This window comes from Xenopus tropicalis, chromosome 9, assembly GCF_000004195.4.
Source record: "Xenopus tropicalis strain Nigerian chromosome 9, UCB_Xtro_10.0, whole genome shotgun sequence".
NCBI lineage: Eukaryota > Metazoa > Chordata > Amphibia > Anura > Pipidae > Xenopus > Xenopus tropicalis.
Window position 1 is genome coordinate 23154915 of NC_030685.2, and position 16537 is coordinate 23171451.

At 42.1% G+C, this 16537-nt stretch overlaps 1 protein-coding gene across 1 annotated transcript in view; it reads left to right on the plus strand.

Moving 5' to 3' along the window:
- Positions 1–431: 431 nt before the first annotated feature.
- Positions 432–16537, plus strand: part of LOC116407726 — a 173502-nt gene continuing 157396 nt past the window's right edge. Inside the window, exon 1 of the mRNA XM_031893620.1 lies at positions 432–2944. Within this exon, the coding sequence (XP_031749480.1) occupies positions 1020–2944 (1925 nt within the window). The 5' untranslated portion in view covers positions 432–1019. The remainder of the gene's footprint in view (positions 2945–16537) is intronic.

Here is a 16537-nt window from a genome sequence, read left to right on the forward strand (position 1 = left end):
TTTAAAAAATACCACATAGGGCTACATTCTGCTGTTTGTGAACAAAAGAAGTGAGATGAACAGGGCCTAGAACATTGCCCCCTGTGGGGGCAGCTATGGAATGCTTATACTTATTTGCTTTCCTAGATCTAATGCAGGGTGACTGATAGCAGTGGTATAAGCAGATGTCCCAGACCCCATATTTAGGGCCACCCAAGGGACTGAGGTGCTAGTACAGAATACTAGTACAGAATAGCCAAAAAGATAAAGAAATTAGATAAAAGTCACATGGGAAGATATTCTGTGCTAACTCACAAGCCTTTTGCTTCATGCCACAAGCAGCCTGTGGGGTTTTCAGCCATGAGGATGTAATGGGTCAGGCTTAGTACTTCCTAACCCCTTGCGATGGATTCTGCTTCAGGACTGTGAATGGCGGGCTTAGCTGGTCCTGCTCCGGCTGGGAGTGTGTGTGCAGCATAGAGGATGAGCGGTCAGCCATGGGAAGCAGGTGAGTGTGGCTCTACCAGGCACATTGTAGGCGGGGCTTGCGTGCAAAGGGCGGAGCCTCCTGTAGGGCAGCGCTGAACCCACAGATGCCTCCTTGCGATTTAAAGTTCCTGCTTCTGTTGGGAGAACTGGCCTGTCTGCAACAGGCGGGAAGGCAGGGACGGACTGTGGATGGTGGGAGCCGATGTAAAACTCTCTCATTGCCCAGCTGGGAATAGGAGAAAGCCTCTCAGACATTTTGAACCCGGAGAAAGGGCAGCGGAGGATGTTCTCTCTTGTGACCCTTACCTGGCAGTTTGGAGCTGACAGTCTGTTGGGATATCAGTTCTCTGCGAAGCTGCTTCTTGCCTGGAGGTGGGAGAGTAGGAGGCGCTGAGATCTACCCGTAGAATTTGGTCGATTCCATCGCACCCGATAAACCCTGCTTCTAATTCTGCCCCAGTCAGTTTCTCCGCAGCGGCTGTTTCTTGCGGCGGCTCCATGCACGATTTTGGCTGAAATCATGTCTGCTGGTCTGGGACTGGCGATCCGCGATGGCCCGGTGCTGGCCCGGTACTATCCTGTTCTCTTCTAAGGCTCCGCGGAAACTTGTGTTCCTTTTCACCCTGTCCCTTTCTGTCACTTACCTGTTCTACAGCCTGCTCAACTGCTACAGCTCCTTACAGTTCCCGCTGCAGGACGCCAGCGACTTCTTGCAGGCAGAACCTGGAATCAGCCCTACGGGCACCATACGGTCCGCCTCCCTGAAGCCCGACACCTTTAGCCGCCCGGTCCCTTCTCTCCCTGCAGCCAGGGACCCCCACCCAGCCAGGGACCCCCACCCAGCCAGGGACACCCACCCAGCCCCTGCCAGGGCAGCAGAAGGGAAGGGTATTACCGGCAGCACTGCTCCCCAGAGCAACCAAACCGGCACAAATCGCAGCAGCAAGCAGCGCTCCCCTGAGCAGCCGGGGATTAGCGTCAGTAGCGCTGATCAGAACCAGAGAACGTTTTTAGAAAGTGATCAGAAAATCAGCACCGTCCTCAGGACTTCCAGAAATGTGAAGTCTTCTCACGTATTATCCCTTCCTACACAAACAGAGAGAGACAACCCAAGCGCCTCTTCATTGCAATTTGCCCCAGGTTTCCAGAGTGGCAACTCCAACATCCAGCCAACTTCAGGATTTCCCTCGTCCCCGAATCTGGAGGCTGGCCATTCCGATTCCGATTCCGTTCCGCACACCTCGTTAGAGAAATTCAGCTTCTCCGAGAGGAGCCCCATTCACCCTGTAGCAGAGAAATCCAGCACCCTGGACAGCGACCCCATTCATTCTACAGGGAAATTCAGCACCTTGGACAGCGACCCCATTGCTTCAGCTGGAGGGGGAGTCGTGGGCTCAGCGGATCGGGGAGCTTCGGGCAGGGCGACCCCCAACACTTCGGACAGTGTCAGCGATCAGCAGAAAAGCAGCAGGATCCCCTCTCACTCAGCAGCGCAGGATTTAGAGATACACAAAGTACAAACGGCAAAGGGAATTCCTGGAGATAACGTAGCGCTAACAGCCGGTTTTTCTGCCATACACGCCTCGGTAAGAAAGGCTAGCATCTCCGGCTCCACTGAGCAGAAAAGTAGCATTTTGAGTGGAGTCCTTATTCCCCAAAACATTTCAGGCAGTGTCCCTTTCTACTCCACTGGAACAGAAACAACCTTAGGAAGCAACCATACCATTCCTACTGCTCAAACATCCGACACATGGGATAGAACTACAAACTCAACCAGCTACGATTCCCCTGCACAATCCAGCGCTTTCCCTGCTGATAATCAGTTAGACAGTTCCAATGTTCTGAGATCAGAAAGTGCAAATAGTAGAAGCCACTTTCCTCAGTTGTTTGATACAAAATCAGAAGGCCCAAAAAGGACTTCTGAAACCAGCACTTCTCCAGTCTTATTGGGTTCAAGCATCCCAGAAAGCCCTTCTGGGTCCAATTTATTTCCAAAAGGGTTTGGCAAGTCAGAAAGTGAATCATTGCCCATAACAGAGACACTATATGCTGCAGACTACAATCAGAAGGACACCACTAAATCTACCACTTGGGAAACAACGTCCAGTTCAGAAGAGACTTTAGGATCTCCTGATCTTGAGGGGGATGAGGCATACAAGTCTATGCGAGGTCTTTCCTACTGGGACAGAACCCCATTGGCAGTTACAGAAATGATCCCCGAATCTCACACTGGGGCTTTGGAGAAGGAAACTCAGGAATCCAGCACAGCAGAGGAGGAGCTCAACCGCAGATTCCCTGTCAATAGCACCCCTGAGTATGGGGAGAAGAAATTGCCCCAAGCAATCATTATAGGGGTGAAAAAAGGGGGCACCAGGGCTTTACTTGAAGCTCTCCGAGCTCACCCAGACGTCAGGGCAGTTGGTGTCGAGCCCCATTTCTTTGATAGGAACTATGAGAAAGGATTGGAGTGGTATCGGTAAGTAAAGGGGAAATCCCCCCTCTCTAAAGTAACTTGGTGGTTGGCAGTTGCAGGTATTGCTGTATTAGTGCACAACCTGCAATTATATTGTGCACAATTGATGGATAATATAATGTGGATCAGTAAATACAGTATTACACAATGATGTGTGGTTTATTTTTAAAAAATGCTGTTATGATTCCAAGACCGGAGAAACATAAGCAAAGCAGAGAAACATAGGGGTAGCAATTTTATTTAGTACTACCTCTTCTGCCTCTGTGGTACCTACCGAAACCACCAAGCAACATCAGCGTGTCTGATCACTAAGGTGTAATACTCTACTGGTACCTAGGTATTCCTATGTAAATGGATATAGTAATTACCCTGCGGAATCTACTGTAAATACCAATGAGTGAGTTCCTATACAAGCTCCTCACAAGTCGCACTGCTAGTATTGCATTGCACATCACAAAGCCAGAGGCAGAGAGTCATTTATCACTGTAATATATAAATTCCCTTTTAAAGGCATCTATTAATATGTTAAATGCCATAATCCCATATTATGTAATTAGGAGAAGTTTTACATGCTATAAATCTTGCATTCAAAGTAACAGTTGCATCCCTTTCTAACACAATTATAACTCATTTTTACCAGTCAAATTAGTGGAATAGTCACTTATCATTGAATAAATATGTAGAAATTGCATATCAAAAAGCATGGCTGAAAAGTAATGTGTTATTAATTTTAGCTGGGAGTCAATATTAAATGAGAAACATTTACTTGTTGCTCTGTTGTCTGTATGTCAGCTGTCTACTAAGCATGATTTTCACAGTGTAAGGAGAACATTTGGTATTTAGGAAATATTTATATTGCAAACATATACCCAATCTATTGGTTTTTAGGCTGCCCCCCCCCCCACATTACTCTGTGTGCTCATTTGGGGTTAAAGCTATCCACCAATCCCCCATCCTTCTTCAATGTTAACAAGTGCAGAATGCATTTCTTGGTGCTGTGTCAGTGTGGATATTTGTTTGTAGTAACAGCCCCCTTACAATGAATAGTAATCCTTATCTAAATGGAGCTTCGAGGTTGAACCAGTTTGATCCCATGTTAGATGTCTATCGGAAGCAAAGTGTTGAAGGAAAGATTTCGGTGAGCATTTGAAGTAGCAAGTTGTCTGCAAGCATTCCATTTATCTCCAAGATATTTATCAGTTTCCATCTTGAAGAAACAGCCATGTGACTTTAGAAGGCGTTTTATTGCTTGTATAACCATTTATTGGAGTTGTAATTTATATACTGTGTGCATTATTATTATTTTTAATTTTTCTAAGGGCTTACATTGTATCTAACTCAGCATATTAATCAATGTATGCATCATTCTGTCAAACCGAGGCAAGACTAAGGGTGAAGACACACAGAGCTACTAGTAGCAGCTACTTTTCCCCAGCTATTAACCTCCAGAAATACCTTGCCATAGATAATACTAAGAATTTCCTCTGCTAAAACACACGTAGAGACAATTATCAGTAAATAAATCAGCATTGTCTATTTCTGTAGCCACAACAAGTAGTTTCTACTAGTAGCTCCATATGTCTTCACCCTAAAGACACACAGAGCTACTAGTAGCAGCTACTTTTTTACAGCTACTAAACACCAGAAAATCCTCTGCTTTAGACAATACTGAGTGTTTTCACCCTAAAATATGTGGCCTGAAGATAATAATATCCACCAGATCGGACCAATGATCACTTAGTTGTACAGTGTGGTACCCATGCTGATGCCAAATTGTAATAACATATCCATTGGATCTTTATGGCACTGTGGGCCCATGTAGCCTTGGGATAAATGATGATCCTTTATATATATAGCTAGGGAGCTTTGGCCAATAGGGATTTCCTTTTGGCTGATCAACTGTGGTGCAAAAGCGATTAAACTGGAAATGACTTAGCTATATGGAAAAATGTGTCTGTTTCAGCCTGTGGTGTGTTCCCTTATCATTGCTATAAAATACATAAGGACTATTGCTTTAAATAAGCTGATTACTAGTGAATAGATTATCTGTAGAACAGGCTTACGCCAAGGCTTAACACTAAGCTTAAAGCTCATTGTATCTCCACCGATGTTTGACATCAGTGTAAACATGGAGGCCTTCCTGCCAGCTTTATTTAGCCTGAAACTAATATTGTGCATATATTTTGAGTTGCCTCTCATACGGTTCTTTAGTGCTTACAATTCACAGCAACCTTGTGTGCAAAATATTTACCTCCATACTTTACAAAAGGTATCTTGTACAAACTATTGTATTGAAACAAAGACACAACTTTGAACCGATGTAGTAGCCATGGCAACTAATGCTTGTTTTCATCGTTCTAACATGAGTATGGATCAGAGGCAGTTGTGAATCAGTTGTTATGGGATTCTGCATTGGTCAGAAGTTATTCCCTGTAAGGATAATGGTTCAGCTAATGAGCCATACGAAAACAATAGCCGCTAATGCTGTTTACAAATAGTGTTATGCTAAAATGGTTCCAAATGCTAAAAACTCATTGTTTGTGGCATGGGCTTTATCAAGTTGGTTTATTGAAATAAAGTGATTGAATTGAAACTGACGTTTCTCCATAGATCTTTGAGCAGAAATGAAAGGCCGGTTTAAGACCTTATTAATAAAGGACACAGTCTCAGTCCAAAGAACCTACTTTATTATCTGTTTTGTTTAATGGATTTTACAGGTACAGGTATGGGATCCCTTATCCGGAAACCCGTTATCCAGAAAGTTCCAAATTACGGAAAGGCCATCTCCCATAGACTCCATTATAAGCAAATAATTCCAATTTTTTAAATTTATTTTCTTTTTCTCTGCAATAATAAAACAGTACCTGTACTTGATCCCAACTAAGATATAATTACCCCTTATTGGGGGCAGAACAGCCCTATTGGGTTTATTTAATGGTTAAATGATTCCCTTTTCTCTGTAATAATAAAACAGTACCTGTACTTGATCCCAACTAAGATATAATTACCCCTTATTGGGGCAGAACAGCCCTATTGGGTTTATTTAATGGTTAAATGATTCCCTTTTCTCTGTAATAATAAAACAGTACCTTGTACTTGATCCCAACTAAGATATAATTAATCTTTATTGGAGGCAAAACAATCCTATTGTGTTTATTCAATATTTGAATGATTTTTAGCAGACAAGTTATGGAGATCCAAATTACGGAAAGATCCCTTATCCGGAAAACCCCAGGTCCCGAGCATTTTGGATAATAGGTCCCATACCTGTATCAGAATCCCCGAATAATTGCACCTCCTGTCTCTGGTGTATGTAGAGGTGGAGGTACCACCATGTTTATATGTTGTAAAATACACCTTGGGTACCTACTATAAATCCTGTAACGTTGGTGCCCAAGACATGGTGCCTTAGAAGTACATGTATTTCCAAAAACATCCATCACTTTATCTCTAGAAAACCAAAAGAAATTTCGACAGAGAATTCACCTGAAGCAAATCTATCACTGTCTGACGGGGTTATCCGCTCCCGTGTCTTGTCTGTGTCGCTAGTGTCAAGAGATCATTTCATTACAACCTCTTCAGATTGGGATGTTGCTGTTTTATTTTTTTCCGCCGGTCTATTGCAGTGGGTGAGATTACACAGCCACTTTATTAGTGGTCAGGATCAAGAGTTTATTGGTTATTGGCACAGAACACTGAGAACTCCAAACATTCTTGTAAAATCATCTCATATATCATTCTACTGTTTGGGTTTTCTTGTATTTTGCAAGTATTGGCAACATCCCATAGTTATCATAAAACACCTATAATTTCTACTTTATAAGGTGGCCTTGGAACATAAAACTTCCAAATTCCTTGGTAGAACTGGAACAATCTAGTCAGTTCTTCTGATTAGTGCTAGTGGAATCAAGAGGAAACACCCCCACATATATCTTATAAAGTTCATTGCAGAACCAGATTCAATGAAAATGTTGATGTTATATAGTGAAGACTATGGAGCATCTGAGCAGACTAGGGGCCAATCAGATCCTTTGGAGGGCCACATCTGAACCACATGGCTCCAGTTGGACAGCCCTGATGTAGCTGATATCACAAAACACCTATAATTTCTACTTTATGGGGTGGCCTTGGAATATAAAACTTCCAAATTTCTTGGTAGAACTGGAACAATCTATCAGTTCTTCTAAAAAGTGCTAGTGGAATCAAGAGAAAACACCCCCACATGTTGATTAATGATGTCCAGTTATATCTTATACAGTTCATTGCAGGACCAGATTCAATGAAAATGATGATGTCATATAGTGAAGTCTATGGAGCAGACTGGGGGCCATTAAAATCCTTTGATGGGCCTCATCTGGACCACATGCCTCCAGTTGGACAGCCCTGATGTAGCTGATATACAAAAAAATATATTGTTTTGTTTTGTCAGAAAATGTGTTTTAGATACTGATGGCTCATATGGGGTATAAAGTAAACATGATGGCCAGTGTGGGGGCTTAATGGTTAGTACTTATTGCTAAGGTCCATGGGTCCAGCCAAGACACTGTCTACAAGAGTATGTGCTCAACATACTTGACTTGGGGTGCATAAGTTTCTTCCCACAATTCTAAAACATAGAGGCAGGTTAATTGGCTCCTGATAAGACTGACCCTAGTGACCCTTTTGTGTGTGAATGTGACTAGGAAACTTAGATTGTAAGCTCTGCTGGGGCAGGGACTGGGAATGATGTATAATCTCTTTGAATCAATGTGGAAAATGTTGGCCCTATATAAATAAAGAATAATAATAGGTTTAATTTACAAAAAGTGGGACACAGTGCAAAGTGCCAGTAGTTGCACTCATCATTCATGCTTATGTCAGAGAGCAACAAAGGGCTGACTATGGTGGCTGTTAAGTACACGATCACCATAAACACAAATATAAAACCTTTTTGTTCATTTAGATTATTCTCCACTTTGTATGTATTACCTCCAATGGATGGAATGGTCAGATTGGTGCAATTTCTCCTCCCATATGTGTGTGGCACTGCTGGATATCCAACTAATCACAAACTTCGACCCATGCATAAGTATGACCTAAAATATTACTGACCATAGTATACTGGGGGGATTTATGGGTTGGGATTTTGTTTGTATTAAACACCTTGAATTACAACCAGGTGGGGAATGTTAAGGCCACACGTGAAAGAGACAAATGTCTGGTGGCTTGTTAGACGGTTATTGACGTTGTGTGTTCCACACAATATAATTTCTTTTTTTCCCTATATATTTAGAATTGTTCAATACTATTGAACTATTTGTTCAATACTATTACAAGGCTGACACTGATTGTTTTGAATAATTGCAAATGAACTCGCGAGTCTAGGCAATTGCTATTAAAATTGAATGATTCGGGTACTAAACCCTGCTGCACTGCTCAACCAAACTTTACTCAACTGTTGCTGGGCTACAAACCCCAGAATAATGTAACATATAATAAGACTGAGGCATGATGGGAACTGTAGTTCAGCAGCATCAGGGTTGTATTCTTAAAGCAATATTATACAATAGAACTTTTCCTAAACTTTTCCCCAAATCTCCAGGGCCAGCGGGTGCATTAAAATGCAAAAAACCCCCCAATGAGAATCCCAGCTGATCTGTGTAAATAAGGCTCCCTGGTCTTTGTTCCTGCAATTGGAGTTGGGAGCAATAAGCACAGTTTCCCAGCACTGAACAAGTCTGTTCTTTATCCCCATGTCTGATTCCTGTGTCATATAATGGATTTAAAAAATGACATAATTATCTCTATATATAAGATACCAGCAAGATGCCTGATGTAGTGCTGGGAATCAGTGTTCTCATTGGTCACTTTTCTTGCATTTATAATGAGATTTTTGGTCAGTAGAATTCTCATTGGTAATTTTTCTTGCATCTATAATTATGTTTTTCAACAACTTCTATAGCAAATCTAGGCCCATCTGCTGATCAATCAAACAGGTGTCAAAATACCCTAAATTGCCCTAAATCATTATGGTGGCTATATACTTTGGAAACACCTTGTATGGTCTACAAAACTGTCTTACTCCATGCATCAGTCTGAAGCCCACTTGGTAATTTACTATGTGCAAATGCACCCACAACTCTTGGTGCCCCAACAGTACATGGAATTCTCCTGCAATTCCATGTAGCTTCAAATTGCATCCATTCTGACTCTTCTGATGAATGGTGCTCAAACGCACCAAACGATGCTAGGGAAGCCTGGAGCTACCACTGCTCTGGACCTAGTTGTTGCTCCAGGGATCCCACAGCAGGTTGATCAGTAGAGATGTAGCGAACTGTTCGCCGGCGAACTAATTCGCGCAAACATTGGGTGTTCGCAAGTTCGCAAGTTCGCGAACTTTTAGCGATGTTCGCAATTTTGGGTTCGCCTTAGGCTGATGCCACATGTGGCGTTTTTCCGCTGCGTTTTTTCTAATTCTCTCGGCGGCTGAAAAACGCCCGATATCATCATCCATAGAAATAGCTTGAAAAGACTCGAAGCAAACCACACAATGCGGAAATACGCTAGAAAACGCCTTAGCACGGATTTTTCAAGCGTAGGCCGAAATATGCCAGTATTTGCAAAGCCAGCTATTCCTATGTATATATGTATACGCAAAGGCAGCTGCCAGACCTAGCGGAAATACGCATCGTTTTTTGCAATTTTGCACTATTAGCACCATGGAAACGGGATTTGCTTACGTCACCAGTACTAGGCTGAAAAACACCATAGTCAGGGGCTGTGTGGCTTGTGCAGCGTTTTTAGGCCGAGAAAAAATGCAGCGGAAAAACACCACGTGTGGCATCAGCCTTACAGCACAAAACGCAACGCTGTGTCAACAACGTATTTTTCAGAGAAATTTTTGCCCTTGATCCCCCTCCTGCATGCCCCTGTCCAGGTCGTGGCACCCTTTAAACAACTTTAAAATCAGTTTTCTGGCCAGAAATGGTTTTTCTAGGTTTTAAAGTTCGCCTTCCCATTGAAGTCTATGGGGTTCGCAAAGTACAGGTTCTTGAGATATAAACGTTGAATGAATAAATATGTGTATGATCAGGTTTGGCGCATTGACCAACTTTCAAAGTTGTAGAGTATTAGGATTCATGACTTGCTATCAGCCATTTACATATTCAGTGTGGTTTATTTTTCATCCCAAATTTCTATATTTGGGAAATAGCTAGCAAAGTATCCCATTTTCCATGTGCAGTAACCAGATAATTGAAATACTTCAGAAACTACTGCAGCGATTAAGGGCATCAAATGGAAATTGTTCTATACTTATTGCATTTTATAGAAATGTGCCTTTTTTTTTTTTTTTTAATTACAAAATGATACAGATGAGGAGAATTGAAATGACATTTAATTTGGATAGCAGCAATTTAAAATGTCAGGGGCAACTCACCTACCCTTTCATAGAATGGAAATTGGGATTATGTGCAGTAACCACGTGCAGAGTCAGGCCAAGGTACCTTGGCGCCCAAGGCAGGGGTGGTAATTGGCTGCAGCAGTGTTAGTGCAGGGGAACTAAACTCAATGACATGCAATGATATGCATTATTCAGAGCTGTTTGTGCTACAGACAGGCCTTTGCCATCATCTATCTTTACTTCCATTTCATCTCTTGTTCTCATATAGAAATAAGGAATGGCCATGGTATAGATATGATGAGCAGCATGGCCTACTGACACCTAGGCCTACCAGGACTTTCTCTGGTATCCCAGCACTGGACTGGCTCGCTGTTACTCTCTGAGTACATATATATATATTTAAGAAAAGTAAATTGTGCCCCAAGTCAAAATCATTGCAGGGATAGGTGCTTGCCTCTACCATCTAGCTCTAGTTCCAGTGTCCATTGCCTTTATACAAGTCATACTATGAAGTGACATCTTATATCCTTATTAGTGATGGGTGAAATGTTTCGCCAGGCATAGATTCAGGGCGAATTTCCGCATTTCGCCATTGGAGAATTGTTTTGCAAAACGGATGAAAAAATTCACAGCACGTCCAAAAATTGTTGCAAGAATAGTCGTGCATTCAAAAATTGTCAAAAGAATAGTCGCAAGTCCAAAAATTGTTGCAAGAATAGTCGTGCATTCAAAAATTGTCAAAAGAATAGTCGCGCACGTCAAAAGAATTGTTGCGGTTGACAATTTTTTTTTTCGGCATGACATTCTCGTTGTTTTGCGAATTTTTCGCCGTTTCGCGAATCTTTTGAAAGATTCACACATTTTTTGGCAAAGCGAAACTGGACAGATTCGCTCATCACTAATCCTTATAGTTAACTTTAGGGGGATAGTATACATAAATCTAAAGACTTCTTTATCCTTATATTTAACTTTTGGGTTGTAGTATCCTTGTCATGCATATATCTAATGCGAGTGTGGCTGGTTGAAGGGTCAATGTTGGGTGGGAGTAGGTCTAGGCTGAGACTCAGAATAGGCCTTGGCTTTTTAAATATACAGAGACTCAAACAGCCCAATAAATAGTGACTGTATATGGCATCTTACAGCAGCCCCTGATTGCCCACAGATTGCCAGTCTGGGCCTGGGTGGCACTTGTAAATAGCCATACAATCTTCCATCTTACAGTCACTCTCTCTATTTATCATGTGGGATGAAAGCAGAGACACACTATTTACTGTATCCTAGCAAATCTAAGCTACCAAACAAATCAAATTGTCCATGCTTTATACATTCAGATCCCATATAAACGGAATCATTTGTCTGTCACATAAGTGACACAGTAAAGAGATGTTAGTGCTCTGATTTGTCAACAGAAATGGCATTTAGATTTAGATGGAATATGTGGTAGATATTTGCATTGACTGTGCTCCGGGGGCCTATTCCGTTAAATACTTTGTACTTCTGTCTGATCGGTTTGTCTTGTGGAGATCTGACTACAGTAGACGTCTCCCTGACAAACCGTGGAAGGCGATTAAATGGTATTTCACAATAAACATACAGTGACTTTTTTTTTTTTTCCTTTTCTTGTGTATTTGCGTGAGTCTAGAGACAAATGCATTCATGTGAAAATTGCTGAGCAGTCATCAGAAATGAAAGTACTTGTCTACCGAATAAAGATCCTGCGTTTACCTGTGCCGCTTTAACGGCAAGGACGCCAATGAAACGGACAGCTCAGAAAGCAATTTAATTGTACATGCTTGCAGATTGCATCAGAATCAGCCCGGGAAACAATAGAAGGGGGAATCGCTCGAGACCCAGGCAGAGTGTAAAGTACTCCTTCTGGATAGTAATTAAAATTCACTCGCTCTGGGTTAATCAAATAGAACAGCGTTTTACCAAGGTGGAAAGTGTACATAATGGACTCCAATTTACAATGCGGAGATCTCAGGCTGCTCAGGACATGCTCGGTTTATTGTTCCCTGCTAATGAATTTCCTAGGATAGCCAGGGAATTATTCTTTTAATATTGTACTTTAACTGCTGCCTTTATGGCTCATAACAAGTATTTTAGATGGATAGTACCATTGGCTTTGTGCCTGTGTGATTCAATTATAAGTGTCTTCTGTGTGGCTTCTCCTTCTACTGTGTCTGGAGAGATCATGTTTTGTCTGTTCTCCAGTGAACTTCATTTCATAGAGGGATTGCAATGGTTGTACCATAGTGTGGCAAGAATAATTCTAGTTACAGATATGGGATCTGTTAACCCATTATTCCAAACTACGGGATGGCCATTTTCCATAGACTCCATTATAAGCAAATAATTCTAATTTTTAAAAATGATTTCCTTCTGCCTAGAGATACGCAAGTGGAAAAGTTTTCTTTCATTACATTTTATGGCTATAAAAACCAGGGGTTGGACTGGCCCACTGAAATGCCGGGAAAAGTCCCAATGGGCCGTGGTCATGCTAGGCCCTGCTCACTTCACACATTCCATCTCACTCCCTGTTGGGCCCCCCAATTTTACAAAGGCTGCCTTCCTTCTGTCCTGCCCACTCATCTGTCACCCTGCTGCACCCCCTCCCATTAGCCCCATTAACCTTCTGGGCCCCTTGATGACCTCCCCTTCACCCTGCTGGGCCCTAAGCCACCCGCTCTGTCACCCTGCAGAGCCTCTCCACCCTCCTCCCTGCTAAGGCTGCTTGGACCCCCACCACCCTACCCAAGGGATCCCGGCCTTCATGGGCCCCACAAATCCAGGTCGGCTCCCTGTGGCATTACAGACGCACCTCCATAGCACTGTGAATGCTCCACCAACCCCTATTGCCCCCCCCCCCACCCAAATTCTACCTGTCCCCTTAACTTGTGTGTCATTCAGATGCATACACAAGGGAGCAGAGGGAGACACATGCCACAAAGGAGTACTAAGGATGGGCTTGGCTGTGCCTCCTGATTTTTAATCCAGAATAAAGAACAGAGCACAGATTAACCAAGGCTGCAAGTGGTTACTACGTGAGTACCAAGGGGTTCAGTCATGTACCCCTTAGCGCTCTAGAACTTGCAGTCCTGCCAACAATAAATGACCCCTATCATTTTCCCCAAAGAAAGAAAATGTAGTTCCAAACCAGGTGTGAAGATAAATGTAAGGCATTCATGGCCAGGGAAGAAGCTGATACATTGTTTCAAAAGTCAGAATTAGCAGTGCAGTGCTCTCAGTTGCAATTACATTTACAACTTATCCTTAAACCCCTTAAATAGAAAATGAATGGAAAATCAATGGCAATATCTTTCTACAGGGTATATCCTTAGTTGCTAAGTTTAATGATTAGTTTAAGACCAGATAACACCCCCACCTGAATATAAAATAGTGAAAGAGAAATGGCTTATGGTTATTATTTGCAAATCAAGACTTTCCCCATTTCCAGTGATCCCCAACCAGTGGCTCAGGGGCAACATGTTGCTCCCCAACCCCTTGGATGTTGCTCTCAGTGCCCCCAAACCAGGGAGTTATTTTTTATTTCATGACTTGTTGGCAAGTATTGGTTGAATAAAAACAAGATTTCCTACCAAATAAAGCCCCCTGTAAGCTGATAGTGTGCATAGAGGCCCCTAATAGCCAATCTTAGCCCTTATTTGGCTCCTCCATGTACTTTTATGATGCTTGTGTTGCTCCCCAAGTCTTTTTTACATTTCACTGTGGCTCACAAGTAAGAAAGGTTGGGGATCCCTGCCCACTTCTTCCTATTAGGGACTTCCGCCGAAAATTGCGAATATTCGCGAACTTTGCGAACCCCATAGACTTCAATGGGAAGGCGAACTTTAAAAAATAGAAAAGCCATTTCTGGCCAGAAAACTGATTTTAAAGTTGTTTAAAGGGTGCCACGACCTGGACAGTGACATGCAGGAGGGGGATCAAGGGCAAAAACCTCTGAAAAATTGACACACACGCCGTTTTTCGAAATGATCGGTAATTTTGCGACTTTTTCGTATTTTCCGGAGCTTTCGTACCGTTATCGTAAGTTTTGCGACTTTTTCGGAGCTTTCGTAACGTTATCGTAAGTTTTGCGACTTTTTCGGATCATTCGTACCGTTATCGTAAGTTTTGCGACTTTTTCGGAGCTTTCGTAACGTTATCGTAAGTTTTGCGACTTTTTCGGATCATTCGTACCGTTATCGTAAGTTTTGCGACTTTTTCGGAGCATTCGTACCGTTATCGTAAGTTTTGCGACTTTTTCGGAGCATTCGTACCGTTATCGTAAGTTTTGCGATTTTTTCGTACCGCTATCGTAAGTTTTGTGATTTTTTCGGAGCATTCGTACCGTTATCGTAAGTTTTGCGATTTTTTCGGTGCCGGCGAACCCAACTTGCGAACATCACGAAAAGTTCGCGAATTTGCGGACTTGCGAACACCCGATGTTCGCGCGAATTAGTTCGCCGGCGAACAGTTCGCTACATCTCTACTTCCTATATGTAACAAGAGAATTTAGAATTAGAACATTGTGTCAGTATAGAGTGCAGGCTTCACTAGCCTTGGTTTTTCGGCTGGTTATTCAGCTTACTTGGCAACATGAAGCCAGACAGACTTGGAAATCCATGGCCACTTGGTCATCTTTTTTTTTTTTTAATCTGTCTGATTTTGATTTAAGTCCTTTGCTGATATTTAAAGAAAAGCTTGCACTGGAGATCTGCCCATACATAAATCCATATTCCAACTCCAGGCTCAGCATCCCTTAATCCTTTTGATCAAACACAGCACACCTAGCTCCGCAAACAGACATGCAGCACATAAAATATTCTTCATTAATGGCATTTTCTGAAGTCCTGAAGCCTTATTCATTATTTAAGCCTGCACATACCCCTTGTAGGGAGGCTTCAAACAAGAGAAATGCATCTCCTGGAAAAGAGAGTGTTGGAGTTGGTGTCAAGCGCTGGGTGCACTTAGAAACACAACTCCGTTAATTACAGAGAAGGTTTATGAAAGGCTTTGTCAAATAAAAATGAGAATATATTTATTGATTGGCTGGATGTTTTCAGAAATAAATTGTGTAAGACATGGGGCAACGTTATGTTTCATCTCAGCTGGCTTTATCAGCAGTAACACGCACTTTGTTATCATCCTGAAATCAGCTTTGAAGACTGAGAAAAACCTTGGAGAGTGGGATAAAAAGGACATAGGGTACAGTATATACCAAGCAAAAGAATAAGTGAATGGACATAAGCTCTTATATACCTATACAGGTATAGGACCCATTATCCAGAATGCTCGGGACCAAGGGTATTCTGGATAAGGGGTCTTTCCGTAATTTGGATCTCCATACCTTAAGTCTACTAAAAAATCAATAAAACATTAATTAAACCCAATAGGATTGTTTTGCATCCAATAAGGATTAATTATATTTTAGTTGGAATCAATTACAAGGTTCTGTTTTATTTCTACATAGAAAAAGGAATTCAGTTTTAAAATTCTGAATTATTTGATTAAAATGGAGTCTATGGGAGACGGGCATTCCGTAATTCGGAGCTTTCTGGATAACGGGTTTCCGGATAAGGGGTCCGATACCTGTGTATATATATATATACCTCTGCAATGTAATAATGTCTAATGTATAGTGCATTACTTAACTTTTTAAAGGGAACCAACCTCCTAAAGGCACAGTTTCCATTGTTTCCTCCTCAACTGCATCATCCAGACTCCCCTATTCCCCCCTTGGTGTGCTCCATATGCTAGTTGTGTAGCAGGGTTGTGGCCACCTTGGTTGGCACCAGTGTCGGATTGGCCCAGCAGGATACCCAGGTGTCAGTGGAGTCTCTATCTCACCCAACCATTTGCCTTTTATGCCTATACCAAGGCCATTACTCAATTCTATATGAAAATAAACTGAAGAAATGGAGGAAAGGATAGATAATAGTATGTAAAAAGAAGTAATTAAGAGATTAAAGAGTGAGAAAGGGAGAGTGGGCCTAAGTCTAAGGGTTTACTGGTTGTCCCTTGGTGCCCCAGTCCAACACTGGTTGGCACTGTAATATTCTTCAAGGCTCTTTGATGGCCAAACAAATATATAGGGCAGTACTTACCTTGTTATAGGGAAACAAAACCTCCCAAGGGCTTTTAAACACAGCCCCCCTGCAAAAAAGTTTTACATCACCTAAAAATGCTAAGCAACACATTGATACATTTTAAAG